Source organism: Citrus clementina, unplaced genomic scaffold (genome assembly GCF_000493195.1).
Source record: "Citrus clementina cultivar Clemenules unplaced genomic scaffold, Citrus_clementina_v1.0 scaffold_9, whole genome shotgun sequence".
NCBI classification, from domain to species: domain Eukaryota; kingdom Viridiplantae; phylum Streptophyta; class Magnoliopsida; order Sapindales; family Rutaceae; genus Citrus; species Citrus x clementina.
In genome coordinates this window covers 25,636,286-25,658,812 of record NW_006261964.1, presented here as the reverse complement: position 1 = coordinate 25,658,812, position 22,527 = coordinate 25,636,286, and the positions used below count along the sequence as shown (strand labels likewise).

The following is a 22,527-nucleotide window of genomic DNA, read 5'->3' as shown; positions in this document are numbered from 1 at the left end:
GGATTTGAAAATTATTGTTGAGGATTTCACTTACATGGTTCAAAAATCAATAAATAAAAAAGATATTTAAACCATTGTCATGAGCAATCAAATATCACATGTGGTTTGTTTAGTTTTGTTTACAAATTTCTAAAAACGTTTTCGGTGGAGTAGCAGGGTGCATTTTCATATCATATTTGTTTTATAATATAGGAATTACTAATCTATATATCTATATCTATATATATATATAAAGTTAGGACTTGAGAAGGTGATGTGACATTACCATTTTGCTTCTTTGTATATTCTCAATTATCTAATAAATAGATAATTTTTTTTTATATTTGGATTTTCATCTTCTCATAATTAATTTGATTGTATTTAACGCATTTAATAAATAGTAACTTTATTAATATATATCATTCCTCATCTTTTTATATTTTCTATTATCTAAAATATTGGTGGATATTCTTTGTACTTTTTTTTCTCTTTCTATTTAAATTCAACAATATGTAATCATTAATAATAATTAATTATAAGTCTTTTGAAACATTTATTTATTTTATTATGCTAGCAATTAAACGTTAGTGGCTTAAAATACATGAATTAATTAACATAGGAACAGAGGTTCTTTCATTTATAAAGCTAGGACTTGAGGAGGTGATGTGGCATCACCATTTTGCTTCTTTGTATATTCTCTATTATCTAATAAATAGATAATTTTTTTTTAGATTTGGCTTTTCATCTTCTCATAATTAATTTGATTGTATTTAACGCATTTAATAAATAGTAACTTTATTAATATATATCATTCCTCATCTTTTTATATTTTCTATTATTTAAAATATTGGTGGATATTCTTTGTACTTTTTTCTCTTTCTATTTAAATTCAACAATATGTAATCATTAATAATAATTAATTATAAGTCTTTTGAAACATTTATTTATTATATTATGCTAGCAATTAAACTTTAGTGGCTTAAAATACATGAATTAATTAACATAGGAAGAGAAGTTCTTTCATTTATAAAGCTAAGACTTGAGGAGGTGACGTGGCATCACCATTTCTCATCTTTGTATATTCTCTATTATCTAATAAATAGATAATTTTTTTTTTAGATTTGGCTTTTCATCTTCTCATATTTAATTTGATTGTTATTACACAATAACAATTATGTAAAGATTTTAATGAGGCATATTCTTTGTAATGAACATCCAAGGGGGAGTGTTATGAATTTTATTAAAATAAATGTAGATATTTATAACATATATCTCTTAGTCTCCACACTATCTCCCATTAGCAACATTTAGCTTCCCTATAACTCCCACTATCTCACAAGGAATTATGATCTATAATTTTTCATTAATTCAATGGAGTGACTAATTTTTCATCTTCTCATCTTTTTATATTTTCTATTATCTAAAATATCTAAAATATTGATGGATATTCTTTGTACTTTTTTTTCACTTTCTATTTAAATTCAGCAATATGTAATCATTAATAATAATTAATTATAAGTCTTTTGAAATATTTATTTATTTTATTATGCTAGCAATTAAACTTTAGTGGCTTAAAATACATGAATTAATTAACATAGGAAGAGAGGTTCTTTCATTTTCCCTCAACAATGCCACTAAGGCCTAATTTTAATGCCATAATCTCATATTTAATTATTCAACCTTTTGTTGATTGTCTTTTGGCTTCTTCAAAATTTATTATGCTATCAATTAAACTTTAGTGCCTTAAAATACATCACCTAATTAACATAGGAAGAATGGTGGATATTCTTTGTACATATTTCTTCCTCTTTCTATTTAAATCCAACAATATGTAACCATTAATAATAATTAATTATAAGTCTTTTGAAACATTCATTTATTTTATTATGCTAGCAATTAAAATTTAAGTGGTTTAAAATACATCAATTAATTAACATAGGAAGAGAGGTTCTTTCATCTTCCCTCAACAATGGCACTAGAGCTTAATTTTAATGCCATAATCTTATATTTAATTATGGGCCTAAATTTAATTTTAATAATTTTAATGTCTCTTCCTCTTTTTATTTAAATCCAACAATATATAACCATTAATAATAATTAATTATAAGTCTTTTGAAACATTCTTCAAATTTTATTATGCTATCAATTAAACTTTAGTGCCTTAAAATACATCAACTAATTAACATAGGAAGAGAGGTTCTTTCATCTTCCCTCAACCTCATCTTTTTATATTTTCTATTATCTAAAATATCTAAAATATTGGTGGATATTCTTTGTACATGTTTCTTCCTCTTTCTATTTAAATCCAACAATATGTAACCATTAATAATAATTAATTATAAGTCTTTTGAAGCATTCATTTATTTTATTATGCTAGCAATTAAACTTTAGTGGCTTAAAATACATGAATTAATTAATATAGGAAGAGAGGTTCTTTCATCTTCCCTCAACAATGCCACTAGGGCCTAATTTCAATGTCATAATCATATATTTAATTATGCAACCTTTTGTTGAGTGTCTTTTGGCTCCTTCAAATTTTATTATCCTAGCAATTAAACTTTAGTGACTTAAAATACATCAATAAATTAACATAGGAAGAGAGGTTCTTTCATCTTCCCTCAACAATGCCACTAGAGCCTAATTTTAATGTCATGATCTCATATTTAATTACGCAACCTTTTGTTTAGTGCCTTTTGGCTTCTTCAAGCTCTCTAAACACTAAATATTTAAGATTTGTTATGTTTAGTTTTTTTTTAATTTATTTAATCAACACCCTCTTTAGAAAAATACTTGTATTTTTATTGTTTGATTTATTTGAATTTTTGGTATTGTGTGCTTCATGGAGTACTCTTTTCTTCATGAGTTGAACAATGATAAAGATAGTTGGATGATAAGGGTTAGGCTTTGTAGGATGTGAGAGTCTACTAATACTAAAAAAAATGGAGAATTGATTAGTGTTGACATGATTTTTATTGATGAAAATGTTGTATAAAAAATTCATTCTCCCATTGTTTTCTCTAATTTTTTTTCCTAATTGTTTCACACTTAATGTAGTATGTGTTTTTTTTCGTAGGAAAATCTAATGCATGCAACAATTAGGAAAACTTTAGTGACAAGGTTTAAGCACATGTTGAGTGAGGGTTCTTTGTACAATGTCAAGAATTTGAAAGTTGTTTCAACTACAGGCGAGTACAGACCACTTTCAAATCAGTATAAGATTATTTTCTTGGTTATAACTTCTCTTAAGAGGTTAGAAGAAGGAACTGTCAAGATTCCGATTAATGGATTTCAATTCGTATCTCCAAATTTAATTGATTTACGTGTGAATGATAACACAATCCTCTCAGGTATTTTTTTAATTATTAATGTTTGTTAATCTTTAAGTGTATATTAAAAATTATTAATCCTTATGTTTTAACATGTTTATATTATTTTTCCATAATATTACAGATGTTATCAGAAGTTTATATGGTGTGGGTGATATTGAGATCGTTGGAGCTGGTTGGAAAAAAAGAGATATAAAAATTCTAACGGGTTAGTAAGTTGAATATAATCAAGAAAACTACGACTTTATATTTTTTAGTTATTTATGTTATTTTTTAATTATTGGTTCTCTTTACATTATTAACTTTTGTTAATTTTTATGGATGGCTCAGTAACAACAAAGATTACTTTATGGGAAAAGTTAGGGGAGACGTTTGATCCAAACTTGTACAAGAAAGACGAGGGTCCTTGTATTGTGATAGTAACTTCTACAACCATTAAAAATTCCAAGATGATTATTTTATTTAGATCCCACTAATTAACATTTTCAAATGCAATGTGGCTATTTTAATATTATACACAATTTTAGATTTTGTTCAAGTTTCGTTTTAGGTTACATTTGCTCTAAACAGGTGAGGTTAATTTCTCTGCCACAAGTGCAAGCAAAATCTACATAAATCTTCAAATAGATTATGTAGCATCATTAATTGAAAGATTTTCTACCATCTCCAACGTTGTGCAAGTTAGTAAAAGTCTTTACATGTATTTTGCTTATTTCTTTTATAATTCAACGCATTGCTAAGGATCCTCAATTACAAAATTTAATTTGGAACTTATCAACTACAAAAGGTATAAGGTCTGTACACTTAGACTATACACGTTAATATATATTTTTAACGTTAACAAAAAAATTAGTTAACTTTCATAAATAACATTAGTTTTATAAGGCTGCCTCATTTTTAAAAAAATCAATTTATATTTTTTATCAGTTTTATCGAGTGTAAAGAAAAAAAATTGATAATATTAAATTTATTTTCTAAAGCCGCGCGAAGCGCGGTTTTATTTCCTAGTTTTTCTATAAATATGAAATCCGTTTGGTAGTATGAATTTAAAACAGAATTTAAAATAGAAACATCCCACAGATCAAAACACTTTTCTATTATGCAAAATAGCATTAATTCTTCTAGTTTCCATAGTAATAGTAAAGAAAATGTTTTCAATAATGAAATTCATGAAGAATCATCTTTAGAATCAGATGGAAGATGAATGGATGAATGATAAATTTTGTTGTTTAAGTAGAAAATAATGCATTTTATAGTATTAATAATGAGTCTATTACATAACATTTTTTTAAATATGAAAATGTGTCGAGAACAATTATTAAATGTATTAGCAGATGTTTTATATATTCAAAGTTTTAGTTTTTACATTTTATTATTATCTAATTTTGTTTTTGGTCAATTATTTTTCTGATTATACTACTTAAAAGCTAGTGAATTTTATTGTCTTTAAAAAAAAAAGAAAAAAAAAGCAGTGACTAGTGATCTCCCAAGTATCAAAACTACCAAATGCCGTAAATGAAAACAAATTTGTGATATTTAATTTAGTTCTTGATAAATTATTTTTTTGAATACACCAATCAAAGCAATGAATCTTATTATCCTCTTTTCATTTAATGAATTTTATTGTCTTAAGAAAAAAAATAAAGTAGTGATCATTGATCTCTCAACTCCCAGGTATTAAAAAGTACCAAATTTAATAGCTGTTGCAAATGAAAACAAATTTTTTATTAAATAGATATGAGTTTTAAGTAAACCCTACAATCCATGTGAAAAAAGTCACTTATTTTTAATTGCTATATAGACTTTACATAGAAATTGTAAAAATTCAAGGTTCGAAATTCCGCACCACTAAAACCAAAAATATCGCATCATTGAAAGTAGTGATTATTACAACGGTCAAGTAAAATTAGGGATGGAAAAACAGCTCGGGCTAGCCCATCTTATTCTCACGGGCTTTCACCCGATCTTCTCACATGAGGGTCTGGATAAAGGCTTAAGAAAAAAAACTTGGGTCAAGCCTAAGGACTCTATTTTTTTTAAAAAAAAATTATAAATTAGAATAATAATTTAAATTTTAAAAATAATGGGAAATAAAAAAAGTAAACTTAAATTCCTAATTTATATATCAATAATGAATTAAAAAAACTTAAAATTATAATATTAAACTCTCTTTTAAATGTTAATTAATTAATTAGAGAATCCAGTATCAAAAAATTAAATCTCTAAACTTTTATTTACTTTATTTTTTATTTATTATTTTATTTTAAAATATTAATTTAATTTAATTCATTATTGATTATAACAACTTAATTACTATTAACTCATTTTAAATTTACAACAATTTTAAGAAAACTAAAAAAGAAAAGTAAAAATCTAAGTTCGGACAAACCTTACACTTCTTGTCTAATGGGCTTGGGCCTGGACTTGAGAAGTTCAGCCCAAACCCTTAATTTGCCAAACCTAAGAAAAATGAGATGGGAAATTAGAGACATGAGCTTGCAATTTGCAAGTTCGGTCATGCAAGTCCAAAAGCAATTGTCAAGAGACTAAAACAGTCCCTTTAGCAATTTAGAAAGTGGCACTAAGTATACCGCATTCAATAATACTAAAAAAAAAAAATTGTTGTTTCCATTGACACTCACTTTAACCATGAACATTATTAATACATCATTCTGCATCAACTAGGTATTTGTATCAATTCCTTTTGAATGAGGATGAAAAATCTTTTCCTGATTACAACATTTTAAAAAAAAAGTGTTGAATGAATTAAACTAAAAATGTTTGAATAATAGTCGACATAAGAGCCACTCTTTGACTTATGTGACCGTATTTTCCAAAAGTCAAAAACGCAATATTTGTATTTTGCTATTTGTTGCCTTAAATGGGGAAAACCTTAGGTGCAACTGTGGCACGGTGCCACAGTTGCACCGTAGCCTGATCCCCTTAAATGTTAAAGAATATGTATTATTTGGATTTGGTGTATCACAAACGTAAGATAAAAAAGAGCCTACCAAACAGTTTTTTCATTTTTTTAAAAAATTTTTGTAAAACAAAATAACTTGTGAAAGAAGGGTACCAAACAGCCCTTAATTTTTTTTTTTCTAAACCATGAGGTGGTCTTGAGTGGACCCCAACTGTGAGAGGCACCTTTAAGCCTGTATCACAACCCAGACTAATCCCCGCTCGCACTGGGTTGGCCTGTAAGGAATAAAATACTGGCCAAAGTGGTGACTCCATATGAGAGAGTGCCGAACCACTCGCATCAACCAACTTTGATTAAACAGTCCTTAATTTTACAAACAAACATCATTCTTATTTTCAAAAACAATACAAAATCCAGTTTGAACATTTTGAGCCCAACTGCGGCGTACAAGCAGAGCCGAGAAGGCCAGACTCCAAAGACTAACAGCAGAGCTTACGAACATGAAATGGCTTCAAAAAATCAAACGCCATATGCGTCGTCCCAAGAAGCAATCACGTGCTTTCTCTTCTCTTACATTTACCCAGCAGCAACTAACTGTCCCCTCCTTCCCGCCAAATCCACAAAATTTAAAAACTCTATGCTCCAACGGTCAACTAACAAAGGCCCTGATAGAAATGGCCACTTTAGGCCTCGAAATGAGATTTGAAGAGTATGACACGCTGTTAAACGCTTGTGTGAACCAAAGAACGCTCAGAGGAGGCCAAAAGGTCCATGCTCACATGATTAAAACTTGCTATCGCCCACCAGTGTATCTCAGAACCAGGTTGATTGTGTTTTATAATAAATGCGAGTGCTTGAGTGATGCGAGGAAAGTGTTCGATGAAATGCGTGAGCGGAATGTGGTTTCTTGGACTGCTATGATTTCGGCTTATTCTCAAAAAGCTCATTCATTTGAAGCTTCGAATCTTTTTATTCGGATGTTAAGATCAGGTACTCTTGGATCCTTGCTATTTCTTTTAGGTTTCTTTGCATGCAAGTTACGATTCTGTGGGCTTATGCATGCAGTTTCTCAATCAACCTAATTGCAAAATTAAACACCACATAGGAACTCAACTTAGGGTACGTTCGAGATTGAGGCACTGTGGCTTTTAATTTACAAATGCAATGAAATGGAACCATTAGCTATGAAGTATAAGTGTGCATTTATCAAACATTATTCTCGTTGAGCTAATTTATCAGAAGCATAGCAGTTACAGCTTACAAATGCATTCCAAGAGTTAGCCAAGTGCACGTTCGTCGATGAATTACAGTTGGCCAAGTACATGTTTGTTGATGAATTACAGTGTATATTTATATGATGTATCTATGACAATGTTGATTTTGGCAATTCTATAGAACCATAAAGGTGGTGTTTGGAATTTGTTGGGACTGAAATTTTTATTATAGTTGTTTAAAAAAACTTTAAAGATCTTATTATCAGAATGATAACTGTTGGTAAGGAGGGAGATCCTCTCAAATGACATGAGACAAAAAACTCTAACACATAAATTTCCATGTAGTTGCTGAAACCACTCATAAATTTTAAGATTTTGAGTGATCATGTCTGCAAGTCTGTACATGGCATTAGATGAGGGGAGGCTAATTTTATTTTTTTCTATTATTGGGACCAGTCGATCCCAGAGTTAATTGACGTTAAACTTTCAAACTTGTATTCCTGATATTTATAATAGAGTGTACCTCTCTACAGATACAGAACCTAACGAGTTCACTTTTGCCACTGTACTTACTTCTTGTGCGGGTGCTTTTGGATTTGAGCTGGGAAAACAAATCCACTCTCTCATAATTAAGAGCAATTTTGAATCACATATATATGTTGGGAGCTCACTCCTTGACATGTATGCGAAAGCTGGTAGAATCCATGAAGCTCGAGGAGTATTTGAATGCTTGCCAGAGAGGGATGTTGTTTCTTGTACCGCTATAATTTCTGGTTATGCCCAATTAGGTCTTGACGAAGAGGCAATAGAGCTATTTAGGAAGTTGCAAGTGGAAGGGATGATTTCAAATTACGTTACCTATGCCAGTGTTTTGACAGCATTATCTGGTCTAGCCGCGCTGGGTCATGGTAAACAAGTTCACAGCCATGTTCTTCGGTTTGAAATACCGTCATATGTGGTGCTTCAGAACTCCCTAATAGATATGTACTCAAAATGTGGAAGCCTAACTTACTCGCGAAGAGTGTTTGATAACATGTCTGAGCGAACCGTTATCTCGTGGAATGCAATGCTTGTGGGATACAGTAAACATGGTATGGGAAGAGAGGTGGTTGAGCTCTTCAACTTAATGAGAGAAGAAAATAAAGTTAAACCTGACAGTGTCACGTATTTGGCTGTTTTATCAGGTTGCAGCCATGGTGGAATGGAAGATAGAGGACTGGCAGTTTTTCATGAGATAGTAGATTGTAAAGATGGGTTTGAACCGGAGATTGAGCATTATGGCTGCGTGGTTGATATGCTTGGGCGTGCTGGCCGGGTAGGAGAGGCATTAGAGTTTATTAAAAATATGCCTTTTGAACCAACTGCTGCTATTTTGGGTTCACTTTTAGGTGCTTGTAGGGTTCACTATAATGTTGACATTGGTGAATTTGTAGGTCAACGCTTGATGGAAATTGAGCCTGAAAATGCTGGGAATTATGTTATTCTTTCTAATTTATATGCTTCTGCAGGGCGATGGGAAGATGTAACAAGGGTGAGGGAACTGATGAAGGAGAAGGCTGTAACAAAGGATCCAGGAAGAAGCTGGATTGAACTTGACCAAATCCTTCATACATTTCATGCAAGTGACCGTTCCCACCCCATGAGGGAAGAATTGAGTGCAAAGGTGAAACAATTATCTGTCAAGTTCAAGGAAGCTGGCTATGTCCCAGACATGAGTTGTGTGTTATATGATGTGGATGAGGAGCAGAAGGAGAAGGTTCTGCTAGGCCACAGTGAAAAACTGGCTTTGACTTTCGGACTGATTGGTACTCCTGAAGGAGCGCCCATCCGCGTGATAAAGAACCTCCGGATTTGTGTGGACTGCCACAATTTTGCCAAGTTTGTATCAAAGGTTTATGGAAGGAAAGTGTCTCTGAGGGATAAAAACAGATTCCATCATATTGTTGAGGGAACCTGTTCCTGTGGTGATTACTGGTGACTGCTGAAGATTCTTGATGGGAAATATTGTCATGCCTTGTTTAGAATGCAAGGTAGAATATGATATGGCAGATTTTGAGGTGGAAACAGGAGTATAGATCTCCATCGGTCAATGAGAGTTACAGGCAAAAAACGAGGCTCTGGGAATGTAGAAAGCTAGAGGACAGTATAAGCACTAGATGCAGACATTCAATGACAGCTATTGACCTCAGTCGGAAGTGGTGCAGTTCTATAGAGAAGAAGTTCACTATAAACTAGCCGGTCCTGATCGAATGATTGCAAACCCAAATTGAAACACTAAGGGGAGGGTGAGGGCTGATAGAAGATGCACACAACCAGTGATGGGGAACACAAAACTTTGTGGTATGCTGGTGTAGACTTCGAAGAGGCTTCATAGTTTCGTGTTTACTACAGAGCTACATGTATTTTTGTGGAGGGAATCCAGAAAGATGGTGCGAATTTTGTTTCGACAACGCATCTGCGTGAGTTATAATACATCCAGCATTTCAGTTAAGCTTCATCATTTGAGTGGTGTCCAAAGCAGCAGCCGAGATAGCTGAACCTTTGTCATTGCATTGATGTATGAAAATTTGATTGAACCGCATTTCAGTATCTGTCTTCAATTTTCAGGCTTCTTTTAGCCTTTTACTCATCACTGGGATGTAAATTGTTGTCTGTTGAAGCGTTGTACATACTTTTTCATACTAATGGACTTTGTTAGTTAATTTCAAAAATATATAAGTGACTATATATAGATATAGTCACTTTTTTTTTTAGATACAATGGAAAATCTTACTCCAAACAATTGGATTTTAATTTGTATCTAATTATATGTGTCACTTATATATTAGATAATATATTTTGTAATTATTAAAATTGTTATTATATCATCCAACAGATAAAATTAAATTGGGATTCGAATATTAAAATTGCATTAAATTATGAGTTAGAGTATTAACACCTCTTCATTAATCTTATAAAACCTCAATCATATTACAATTACATTTAAGGACAAATATAAATAGGATTAACCCCATTTATATTTTCTTTCTCTCTTTAATTTTATTTTGCTAGCACAATATAATTTTTTTTATTATCATTAAAATAATCTTGAATTTAAGAAGCAATCTTTTAAGCCAAAATAATACTCTTGTAATATCAGTAGCAACAAAATTAGGATATAGTATTGTGATAAAATAAATTAAATAAAATTTTATCTCGCTACAAATAATTTTTTAAGAATTCTCAAACTAATTGTTACACCCAGAGGCGGATGCAGCACATGACCAGTGGGGGCTTGAGCCCCCACTGGCCAAAAAAAAAATTTTAAAATAAAAGAATTTTTTTTAATTTTTTAATTAGCCTCATTAAATTTATTAAAATAGTCACTATAAAATATAAACCTCATAAAATTTAAACTTTGATTTTTAAAAAATATAAAAATATATATTTTAATTAAAAATAATGATAGCCCACTACTCAAAAATTTTCTATTCTAAAAAATATGGTTAATTCTTCCAGTTTATATAATAATAGTAGAACGAACAGTTTCAGTAATAAAACTCATGAAGAATCATCTTTGGAATCGGATGGGATACGTGATAGTTTGATTGTTTATATAGGAAATAATAAATTTAATAATATTGATAATGAGCCTATTGCATAACATTTTTAAAATATAAAAATGCGTAGAGACTAATTATAAATATTTTATATATTCAAAATTTTAATTTTTTATATTTTACTATTATCTAATTTAGCTCCCGGTAAATTATTTTTCTAGATCCGCCACTGGTTACACCCAAAGTTTATAGGTACAATAAAATTGTATTGGACCCTTAAAATATTAACTATTTTATAAGATTTTTCTTACTTTTTCTTTTAGATATTTTTCTTTAGAAATTAAATAAATAAAGAAAGTTCGAGGAGAGGAATAAAGTTATTAAGACTGAAAGAGTAAGAAAGTTATTAGAAATTGTAAGATTTATAAATGAAAATACTATTTATTTAGAAAAAGAATACTTTTAGTACTAAATGGAATATAATTAAAAAAAATAAGGATTTCGGCGGGATGCTCTTAAACTATTGATATTTTTCTAAAAATGTTCCATAAAACATAGACTTAAAGCAAAACGACGGCGTATCTCGTCTTGGTCGTCGAAAACGCGAAACAAAACCTGTCACTCCCTTCGCTAGCAAATTTCTCTCTCTCTCGAAACCATCAAGCATTCGACCAAAACACGATGTCGTTCAACGGCATGCTCCGCCAGCGGCTCTTCGCTCGCTTCGGCTCAACCCATGCCGGACCGAGCCGATGGACGACCCCGGGCCATCAGGAGAAGCCGAACGGGTACCTCTTCAACCGAACCCCTCCACCGCCGGGCCAGTCTCGCAAGTGGGAAGACTGGGAGCTTCCGTGCTACATCACCAGCTTTTTGACCGTCGTGATTCTGGGAGTGGGGCTGAACGCAAAGCCCGATCTCACCATCGAGACCTGGGCCCATCAGAAAGCCCTGGAACGCCTCCAGATGGAGAAATCTGAGTGAGTGTGATTCACGATCTTAAGTGGGTACTTTTTTTCCTTTACCTTTTGTGGGTGTTGATAAGTTTGATGTGTAGTTGAAATAAGGGCTTTTTGTGAAACCTTAATTGCTCTTTTATTTAGTTTCTAATTTCAATGTTTTTAACTTTATAAATTTCTACAAGTTTATTTACATAATCAATGCTCTTAACATGTGGAATTTGCATGAATTTTCAATTTTTTCCCTATTAGTATAGTGTTAATATCCTATTATTAGCTAAGTAATGCTTCTTATGGACAAAGCTGATGTCATTGGAGGTATCAAAGTGAGTGATAATCGGAATATTTGTGATGAGTTCATGTTCATTTCGTCTTCTTATTGTTAAGAAGTTTGCCCTTTTTTTTGACAATATATGTGGAATCTGATTTGTAACACAATAAGCGATTGGTGACACATATTAGCCCTTTGATAAGTTTTTAATATTACTGTGCCGGAGCTGTATTAGCATTTGGTTGTATATTAGTTTCCCAACAGTTCCAAAAGACCAAGAGATCTGAATATATTAATATGTTTTTACATCACTGTCAATAATTTTTTTTTTTGAATGATCATGTTGTTGGTTGTCATGTAAAATACAAGTTTGTGAATTAGTTCTCTTTTTCTAGGAGTATCATAAAGTAGAACTCAGAAGGCCTCTTTTACTTCTAATAACAGAGTTGCTAGACTTGTGCAAAAGCACTGATTGAGCCTTTTGATAGTTCGGATCCATTTTTTTGTGTCTCTATCAGTTAATTGTCTCATCTCTGAATGTTCAGAAGAACATGCAGTTGTCACCTGGATGTAGTGCCACATATTTATGATGTTGCTAGTGTGTCCTGAAGTATATAGAGTTGACTATTGAAATTAATTCCTTGTCAAAAATGCAGGAGTTTTTATACTTGTGTGGTTATGCTTGTCACCTGGGAGATTCACTCATATTGTTTATGTTAATATGTCCATTATCAAATAATGTCGTGTCTTAGTGTGAAGATGTTAAAGACAGCTGTATTTAATATCTTATATGGTTGAATTCAAGTTTGATGCTTGTGGTGTCAATGATAGTGTAGGATTACGATTTGAAGTGATCACATTTTATTGTTATTAAGAAAGAGAACTGTCTACAATCTGACCCCAGTCACCTGACCAATCCTATATTTCTTGAACAAGCCATATTGATATACCTGATATTAAAGCAATACATGTTTGTTTTGAAGGACACCAATAAGTATTATCTTTTTCCACAGAATTAGTCTTATCTTTTAAAAATGTGAATAATTATCTGCTTAAAGTTTATATATCTCATTTGCTTGTGTCTGAAAGACTATGTGCATCATTACATAGCCATTTGATGAATTCAACCACTGGTGATTTTCCTCTGTTGAGGTCTTAACCACCTTCTTTCACCCAATTCGACTTATCTTTTTTACCCAGTGGTTCCAACCATAATTAGATTGTATGTCTGTTTTCTTAAATGCAAATATTACATAGAATTACGTACTCAAAGCTGCTTATGTTTCAAATCTGTTTAGTTGTTGCCATTTTTATTTTGGATCATCCAAAGCAAGAAAATTGCCTTTGTTTGAACTCCTTGGGTAATATCACATTGAAACACCTTGACATCCAACAAGTGAGCCAACAGAATAGTAATTGTTTTTATTTAGCAATTACTCAGTTCTTTGATCATGGAAACAATGTTTATTCTGTTCGATCAAATTCTGTTAGTGGCTATCTAGACCTTGTTTTCCTGGATTTCCACAAAGAACGGAGCCATTGTGAAACAAATAGTACATCTAATCAAATTCTATGAATTGTTAGTGCTAGAGGCTGGCTAAATCATGCTGAAAATTCATGTATGCACTGTTTGTAATGTGTCAAACTTTTAATTCCTGATGGGATGGGTTGAAGATGGATTGGTTAGGGTAGCATCAAAAAGACTAAAGAGTATATGCAGATACATTCACTGTGTTGAAGGATTGATGGAACTGTTCATCTAATCTCTTTCTCCCTTTTGAAAGCAAAAGAAAAGTTTTCAGAGTTAAGGGAATTAATCTTGAAAGTTAAGTATTTCCCTTTTGGGACTGTAATTCATCATCTTATGCAGTGTATACTATATTGATGGCAACAGTCTTCTAAATTACTATGAAGTAGATGGTTCCCATTGTTCTGATTGTGACAAAGCAGTTATAGTGGGAGCCCCTATGTTACAATTAATGTAACATAAACACTCAACAACAACCACACAAATAATGGGCCCACACAATTTGTGTGGTTGTTGTTGAGTGTGTATGTTACATTAATTGTAACATAGCATTTGCCTCAATTATATTGTATCGTATTAAAATAATAATAATAATAACGCTAACCAAGTTGCAGTGTTGAATCTCACCCAACTGGTGACTGACATGTGGCACCTGGTGCGGAAGGAAAACTGTTAACAATCATTTTTTTATTATAATTTTCTATTTATTAAAAATTAACTAAGTTTCTTCAATTCTTCTTATTGAGTTCTTCTGATTCGGCCGACAGATTTATTTTTTTATTTTCTCTTGTTTGTGTATTTGGATTTAATGAGAATTGAACTTTATGCTAGTCTTTTGAAAAAAAAATGAAATTAGATGTTATTGGTTAGAATAGATTTTCCTCCAGTATTAAGTGAGAGGCGTTGTTTGGGCTGTGTTATACTAGAATTATAAAGGATAGGCTCGATTGCTGCCTGATTATAAATATAATAAAATTTTAATTGTAATATATTAGTATTTCAAAAAAATATTTAACATTACATTGTTATAAATACCGTGCGACAAAAAAAATTATAAAAAGATGAACAAAGCTTAGCTTAGTAATACCAGATCCAAATTCTTTTTCATTACCGTCATCGGAAAATTTTTTTCCCCAGATATCGCCGTCGTCATCACCCGTTTCATATCCTCTGACTTCAAGTGGGTAATTTTGGTAAATCGTTAGTAAAAAATTTTTAGTGCTCAGCAAGCTACTTTCGAGTTTGCAAAAAATCCTTCCATTTTCACTATCAATTCCCTTCAAACCGTCGCCTAAACTTTTCGCTACACTATTTTTACTTAATTGGCTCTTCCAATGAAATTCAGGCAAATAGTGTTTTTTTTTTTAAAAGGGAAGAAAATCGTTTTTGCTCTTTTATAAATGAAATTTATAATCGTTCTTTATAATTTGGCTGACCAATTCTGAAGGCATTTTATTCAAATCTCTAAATTAAAAAAAAAAACTCCACTCCCTCTTAATTTTTTTTGTTAAATTCACATTTCTACTCTAATGTTTTAAAAACTATTTAAATCTCTTTATTTTATGATGTTAACAACTATAAATCCTTCTTTAATTGAGTAGTGGACACCTTCTCGTTTTATTTTTGAGGTTGAGGGTTTGCATCTTCCTCTATATTCGTGGTAATATATTTTTTAAGTTATTATAACTTTGATAGATTAAGGTATGTCTCGATATATGTTAGGCTGTGCACCACCAATCCTTCATCTTTGATCAAGAATCAAAATCTCGTATTCTTGATCAAAACCCTTTGAAACCTCAAACAAAGAACCTTAAAACCTAGGAAACTAATACGACATTTTTTTTTTTTGGTTTTTTTTACCCTCATACCAAAGCTTGTCTAATCCACTTTTCCACACACCATTCACTTTATCATCTCAAACACACCTCAACCACACCTTCTGAAAAATATCAATAAACACAAAAATATAATAATTTTTTTTTTTCAGAGTTCTATCAATCTTTGGGTTCTTTAGTATTTTTCTTTTAATAAAGACATTGCCCATGGCATTTGCATTATTCTTTGAAGTTAAGGTCTAGCAGTCTTTCTTATGACTGATGTTCCGGATTCGAGTTTCAATGAGTGCCTGAATTATTAAAAAAAATAAAAAAAAATGACTAACCATTTAAACCTATCCGATCTAATTAATTAGAAGGGTAAAATAGTAAAATAAAAAATAAAAATATTTTTCATAACAATATAGTATTGGTAATAATTTTGAAATATCAGAGTGGAAGCATTTGGATCCTATCCGATCCTAATATATTTTTTCAGATTTTTGTAGGTGTTTTGGGACACATTTGCATTTAAAGAATTATATTGCTGGATAATTGAATTGTTCACCGACGAACAATTGGCCCACCGAGAAGCGAGATCACAGAGTAAAGCCCACAAGTTTCTTTGGGCTTTGGTTTAACCCACTGTTTCCTGCTTTGGTAGACTGAGGCAAGAATAAAAGACTATTCACGACTGCTTTATCTTTGTGAAAAATTAAAGAAAAAAATTTACTAACAACATTATTTTATGAGCGCAGATATTTGAACACTAAAAATACACCACTAAAATAAAACTAAAATGATTGTTTATGTTATAGTATTATTTAGCTCACAAAATGATAGTACTGTTTATACTATAATACAATTATTCTTATTTTAACGGCATCTCCTCAGTGTTTATAATATTATATTTTTTAATTGACTAATTGTAAAAAAAATATTATTTAAAAAACAAATGTCAGATTTATATTACAAGAATAAAATAATAATAATTCGAACACTAAACAAACACCAATGAAATAAAAATGTGTGACATGTAATGTGAAATCTAAGGATATGTTTGGTTTGAAGAAAATGGAGGAGAGGAAAAGAGTGGAATTGGAGGGATGGGAGAAGAAAAGAGTGAAGGAGAATAGTAAAATTAAATTTCATTGTTTGGTTTGAAATAAAATTTGATAAGAAAATGAATTATAATTTTTTTTGGACAAATTTATCCTTTCTCTTAAATATTAAATTATCTATATTAGTAATAAAATATAATTTAATATCAATACTAATTTTTTTTAATGTCGAAAAGTCTTAAAATAATTCATGATTTATTAGAATATTATATATATAATATATAATAAGGATATTATGGTAAAATTGAATAGCCACAAATGAACTAAAAAAGAAAAACACGTGTCAACACAAGAAACCAGCGTGTTGCTAGCACTGCTCGCATTTAAAAGACCTGATTTCTCTATTCTACCCTTAAAAATATATTAATTTTCTATTATAACACCCTTTATTAAATATAAAAACCCCAATTCTTTCACTTTCTCATAATCGTTTCAGCTTTTGATCCCTTTCTGACAATCCGGCTGCTTTCAGGCGACGGCGGCGGAGCTTCACTGCTATCCTAGCGATTTCCAAACTTCACGGTTTCTCACCTTAGGTATGCTTTCTCATCTCCTTCATCTACTCTATGTTGTTAATTTAGTTTGTTTTGTTAGTCTTGCTGATTTTGCAACGTTGATTCTGTACGCGAGAAAGTCACTGGTTAATTGTCTTCATTTGTTCACTGCTTGTCGTGGATATATTTACATGTGTTTAGTGTGTGCATCCTGTGGAATTGGCTTAATATCATTTGGGTTTTTGTTATATATTCTTGATACTAGAAAAAAGGAAAGTGATGGGAGTTTTGGCATTTGGGTTGCAAATAAAAGAATCTATGTATTGTTTTGTGTTTTGTTTAGAATTTTATGTACTGCTACATTGCCCTCTTTCATGTCATTGATTTCACTTTTATTGGCAATGGATAATGGCCCTTTTTGTGAAGCTGCTATTATGATCTGAAATGTTGTTTCATCACATTTGTTCTGGAAATGTCGTGTGAATAAATGCTGATGTGTAAGGTTTCTGCGATTCATAGTTTTACTCGTATTAGCATTTAGCCTAATTTTAGGAACTTTAGTGGCAAATTTTTTTTACGGCAAATAAGGTTTCAGGGCATTGGTCTAGAAATTTTATTGAACATGGATTTAAATGGTTTGGGAGATTAATGTTGGAGATTTGTAGTGATAGTACTTTATATGGAGCTAGTGTGAGGATCTTTTGTGAATGAAGTCTGTTATTTTTCATGAAAGTTGAATTGTTTGCTTATTTTATTGATTGTGTTAACCAAGAGGCCGACGTATTTTAATTTGAGGAAGGCTAGCAGTGTTAGGTCCAGTGGCATTTGGAATTATGTTCTGATTTTCATATGACATGAGGAAGTTTTATGCCTACAAGATGGGGTTTCTTAATTGTGGAGGTTTTTGAGCAAACACTATTACAAGGTTAAGACAGGGAGGGGCAAGGGGATAATGAAGAATTGGTTTAAGATAAAATCTGTGATTATGCAAGAATGGAGTGAGAGCAGAGATGCTTTAATAGAACTTTTCGGAAAGGTCAGAGACGAATGGATGGACACCAACTTGACAACTTGGATTGGTGACAATAGGTATATTTTTTCTTTAATCCTTTGCTTTAGCAATCAGCATAGTAACTAGTTTGTTTTAAAGTTCATTGAAGCTCATACTGGTCTATTTACCAAAGATTGGTATATTCTAGAGTAGCTTGTTTTGCATAAGCTTCATTTGACTGAATGTTGTTGCAGTGTTTTATAAACTTGACCCATTATTTGATTAGAATATGCTTGCTGCTTCTGCAGACTCTATGCAGGTATATCTGATGCTCTTAAGTTTGCAAGTTCAGAGATATATATAGTCACAACAATTCCAGAGCTGATTTTGTAGGAGCTGGAGTTACTATACCACCCAATGAAGTTCTAGGAACTGGGTAAGTACACGTAATCAATGCTGTTGGTTCTAATCCCATTGCCTGTGGTTGCTTACATGAAAATTATTTTTGCCTTTTGATTTTGTTTACTGAAATGAGATTTTGGAATGGCTGTAAAGCAACTTCAGAAGAAACCTGAGCACCTGGAGCTGAGATTGCAGTAAGTTACTCTATATGTGGGATTACAATTAAAAATTTGAGTAATATATAGTCCCTCATAATGAGTTGAGGATTATAATTAAGTGGTAATAACTGTTTTGATCGGCTTTGTGAAAGATACTTGCAACCCTAAAGAATGTTAGTAAAGAGACTGAATTAGATGGATAGAAGATCCTCTAGATATGACTCTAGTACAAAGTTTTATGTCTAATTTTTGTTTTCTGTTTAATAGTTAAATGGAATCACAAGCTCCAAAATCAAGATTTTGGAGCCCAGATGAAGATGTTAAGCTCGTGGAGTCACTTTTAGATTTGTATCATGAAGGGAGATTTTGTGTCGATAATAACTTCAAAAGTGGCTACTTGAAGGTTCTTGAGACTGCTTTAGAAACAAAATTGCCAGGATGTGGTATAAAAGCTAAGCTGCATATTGAATCCCGCATAAAGACTTTAAAGATGCAATTTCGAACTTTACACGATATGTTAACTGGACCAAATTGTGGGGGCTTTAAATGGGACCCACAAAGGAAGATTGTGACTGCAGAGAAGGCAGTGTGGGATGCTTATATTCAGGTATTTCTTTTCTATTTTTTCTTTGACATCTCTGCCTCATTTTTATATACTATCTTCTCTCTCTCTCTTTCATTACACAAACAGTTTGTTTATGTATTAGATAATTGAAAAAGAAAAGCATGTAAGGTATCTGATCATACTAAAACATTAGCTTATTAGTTATTATCAATTTAATTGGCTGGTTCTGTGCTGCTTTTGGTGATCCATGCATCTGTTTTAGTGGTGTAGTTTCTCTAATTTTCTATGTAATTGTTGTTTTTGGATTATATGATATGCTTTTGAGAACTGATTGTGATACCGAATTGTAAAGTGTTTGTTTTCGGAGTTTTTTTTTTCATTTTTTTTTTGGTGCATTAAATGTCAGAAAAAGGTCCGGACATTCTGTGATTCAAATGCTTATTTCTTTTGACTTGGTAATTAGGTGTTAATTTCTTCTATTTTTAAGTTGTCTATCTTCAATCCCATTTTAACTTAGAGGCATAAAGAGGCAGAGTCATTAAGATTGATCATTTTAAATAATTGCAGTCTCATAGACAGGCAGCAAATTTCAAGAATAAAGCATTTCCGTATTATGAGGATTTGTGTACAATTTATGGTAAAGACCATGCAACTGGAAGAAATGCAGTGGCCCCTGCAGATGTTGTGGAGAAAATTGAGAGGACAAGAGTGAACAATGGAACTGAAGGCAAGAATTTGAACTTGAATGGTGAGGATGTGAGGGATGATGTGGATGATAATATGGCTTTCTCACATACTCGACAAATGCATCCAAAAACTTCAAATAGCTCATCAAGAAAAAGGGGAAGAGATGAAGATTCAGAGGATTCTGTAGAGTCACTTAAAGAGCTAGCAATTCTTATTGTTAGGGAAATGAAAGAATCTTCTAGTCGCTTGAGTCAAGCTATTGGACAAGAAATCAACGATAAACAAGTAGGGTTAAATGGCGAGTTGAAGAAGATTACAAGCCTTACAACAGTAGAACGACTTAAGGCCACCAGGCTAATTGCTCGTGATAATGCCGCACTCAATGTCTTTTATAGCCTTTCCGATGAGGATAGAAAAGCATGGGTTAAACTTTTTCTTAGTGGTGAAATTTAGTTTATTAAAATGTCTAACAATGTAGTTTATGAAATTATTATTGCGAAAAATTACCAATCATTTTTAACTCATATTTTTTATTTTAGTTGTTGATTTTAATGCCAAAGGCAGTCATATATTGAGATGATGATGTTCAGCAGCTATTACACCTGAGCCTTGCTCTCAGTTAAGTCCAGTTATGAGATTCTAATTGCGTCAACTATTGCTTAGAGAAATACTAATGAATCAAGAAGCGCAAGAACTGGATGATCCAAGAATATAACTTTCAATTATCTGTTTGGTTGAACAGAGACATGGTCGTGATGAGACCAGCATAATTACACAGAGTCTATGATTCTGAAGGGAAAAAACATGACCTGTTTCCCTTGCTGCTTTGGGATCCAAACAAGTCTTGTCGATTGAAAACCTGTTGCCTACTGCTCAAAACCTTTGGAAGAAGAAAGGGCTATTTTTAGAAACCTCCCTTAAGGTTTGATATAATCTCATTTAGATGACCAGATTGATTGTATTCTCACTTACCTCCCTTGCCGTAAGTATACATACGGGTTGACCGTTAGTTGACTTGTGAAATGACTAAAATATTCAAACCAATTTGGGGAGATAGAACATGTCTCCCTGGCGACAAATGCTTGTCTCCTTAAATTACAGAATACTTATTTCTGTAATTTCGAGCGACGAATGTCGTCTCCCGGGCGACAAGTGTCTGTCTCCCCAAATTACCGAATGTTTGCAGGGCTGGAGGGTGAAATCAAAAACCACTAAAACATAATTTAATTCTCTCAGCAATAGACTATACCAGTCTCCACCAAACAAATCACCAATATTTTACTTGTTTAAAGAAATAATTAAATTCGAAACCATCAAGTTGTATGTCACCAAACCGGCAACACAAATAAAAAATAACAAACATTTTAATTTGTGGCGAGAGGAAAAAAAAACATTCGTATGAGTTAATTGAATTGAAAAATAATACTAAGTAGAATAACATCATTATTTAAATATCAGTCACATGTGCATTTTCGCAGCTTACAGTTGGTGACAATCACAATTTGACTGAATTTCATCAGCTTATACATCCAATAGTCGCCCATATACACAAAAAGAACAAAAATAACAACTACACTAACAATGTGGTATGATAGGTAAGTTATACTTTATACATGGCATTGTCCATTTCTGCTGCAGGTTCCAGTGGAACAGCAGATGGTTCAACTGACCTTTCATCCCTATCATATGTCAATAAGCACACGTTAATAAGTGAAAACAAAGTAATAATTATGAATAATAATAATAATGACATTACTAAACAACAACAACAATTACTACAATAATAAAGAAAAATAATGATAATAGTAATACATTTTAATGTTTTTCATATGACATGCCTATCGCCTAAAAAAACAGAAACTGTGTTCGTGCGATAAAAACTCTCACACAGGAGACATCACTTGTCGCCCAAAAACACAGAATGTCTGTATGTGCAACAAAAGCATGTCGCCTCCCAAAACACAAAAACAATGTTTTTGGACGACATAGGTTGTCGCCCGTGCAACAAATTTTGTCGCCTAAAAAAATAGAAACTGAATTCGGGCAACATAAGTTCGTCGAACGTGCGACAACAATGTCATCCAAAAACACAGAAACTGTGTTCGTGCGATGAGGGTTTGTTGCACGGGAGACAAACCTTATCGCCCAAAAATGCAGGAACTGTGTTTGAGTGACAAACGCACACAAACACTGTAAATTTATAAACATATCAACTTTAGCAAATTTTGATGAGAAAAATAAAAATTACAGCTAAGACAACTTCTATTTTACACACCCATTTGTATAAGGATAACAAATTATTAGCTTTATATGCCTTATTACACTATGTATGGTGTAAATCACAAACATAAAATAACCAAAAATTATTTTTTTTCAACTTATGGCCATATATGGCTGAACTCCTTCTCCTTTTGATCAATTTTTCCACCACCAACTCATGAACAAGACAAATCAAACACAACCAACAACCACTTATAAAATCTCAAAAAACAAGAAAATCAAAGGTATTTAAAAATTTTAGACTTTGATAAAGTAATTAACCTCTTACAAACTCTA

The 22,527-nt window shown here is 31.9% G+C and overlaps 3 protein-coding genes across 3 annotated transcripts; all 3 read left to right on the top strand.

Moving 5' to 3' along the window:
- The first annotated feature begins 6,615 nt into the window (after positions 1-6,615).
- On the top strand, positions 6,616-10,092 carry LOC18031452 (putative pentatricopeptide repeat-containing protein At3g13770, mitochondrial). The gene is made up of 2 exons (XM_024183879.1): positions 6,616-7,218; positions 7,976-10,092. The coding sequence occupies exons 1-2, from the start codon at positions 6,729-6,731 to the stop codon at positions 9,418-9,420; spliced, it is 1,935 nt and encodes a 644-aa protein (XP_024039647.1). The 5' UTR covers positions 6,616-6,728; the 3' UTR covers positions 9,421-10,092.
- Positions 10,093-11,554: 1,462 nt separating this feature from the next.
- On the top strand, positions 11,555-12,170 carry LOC112098050. Its single transcript, XM_024183660.1, has one exon. It carries the CDS (start codon positions 11,663-11,665, stop codon positions 11,963-11,965), a length of 303 nt encoding a protein of 100 aa, XP_024039428.1. The 5' UTR covers positions 11,555-11,662; the 3' UTR covers positions 11,966-12,170.
- Positions 12,171-18,698: 6,528 nt separating this feature from the next.
- On the top strand, positions 18,699-20,495 carry LOC18031453 (uncharacterized protein At2g29880). The gene is made up of 3 exons (XM_006421414.2): positions 18,699-18,755; positions 18,987-19,326; positions 19,852-20,495. The coding sequence occupies exons 2-3, from the start codon at positions 18,991-18,993 to the stop codon at positions 20,422-20,424; spliced, it is 909 nt and encodes a 302-aa protein (XP_006421477.2). The 5' UTR covers positions 18,699-18,755; positions 18,987-18,990; the 3' UTR covers positions 20,425-20,495.
- Positions 20,496-22,527: the final 2,032 nt, after the last annotated feature.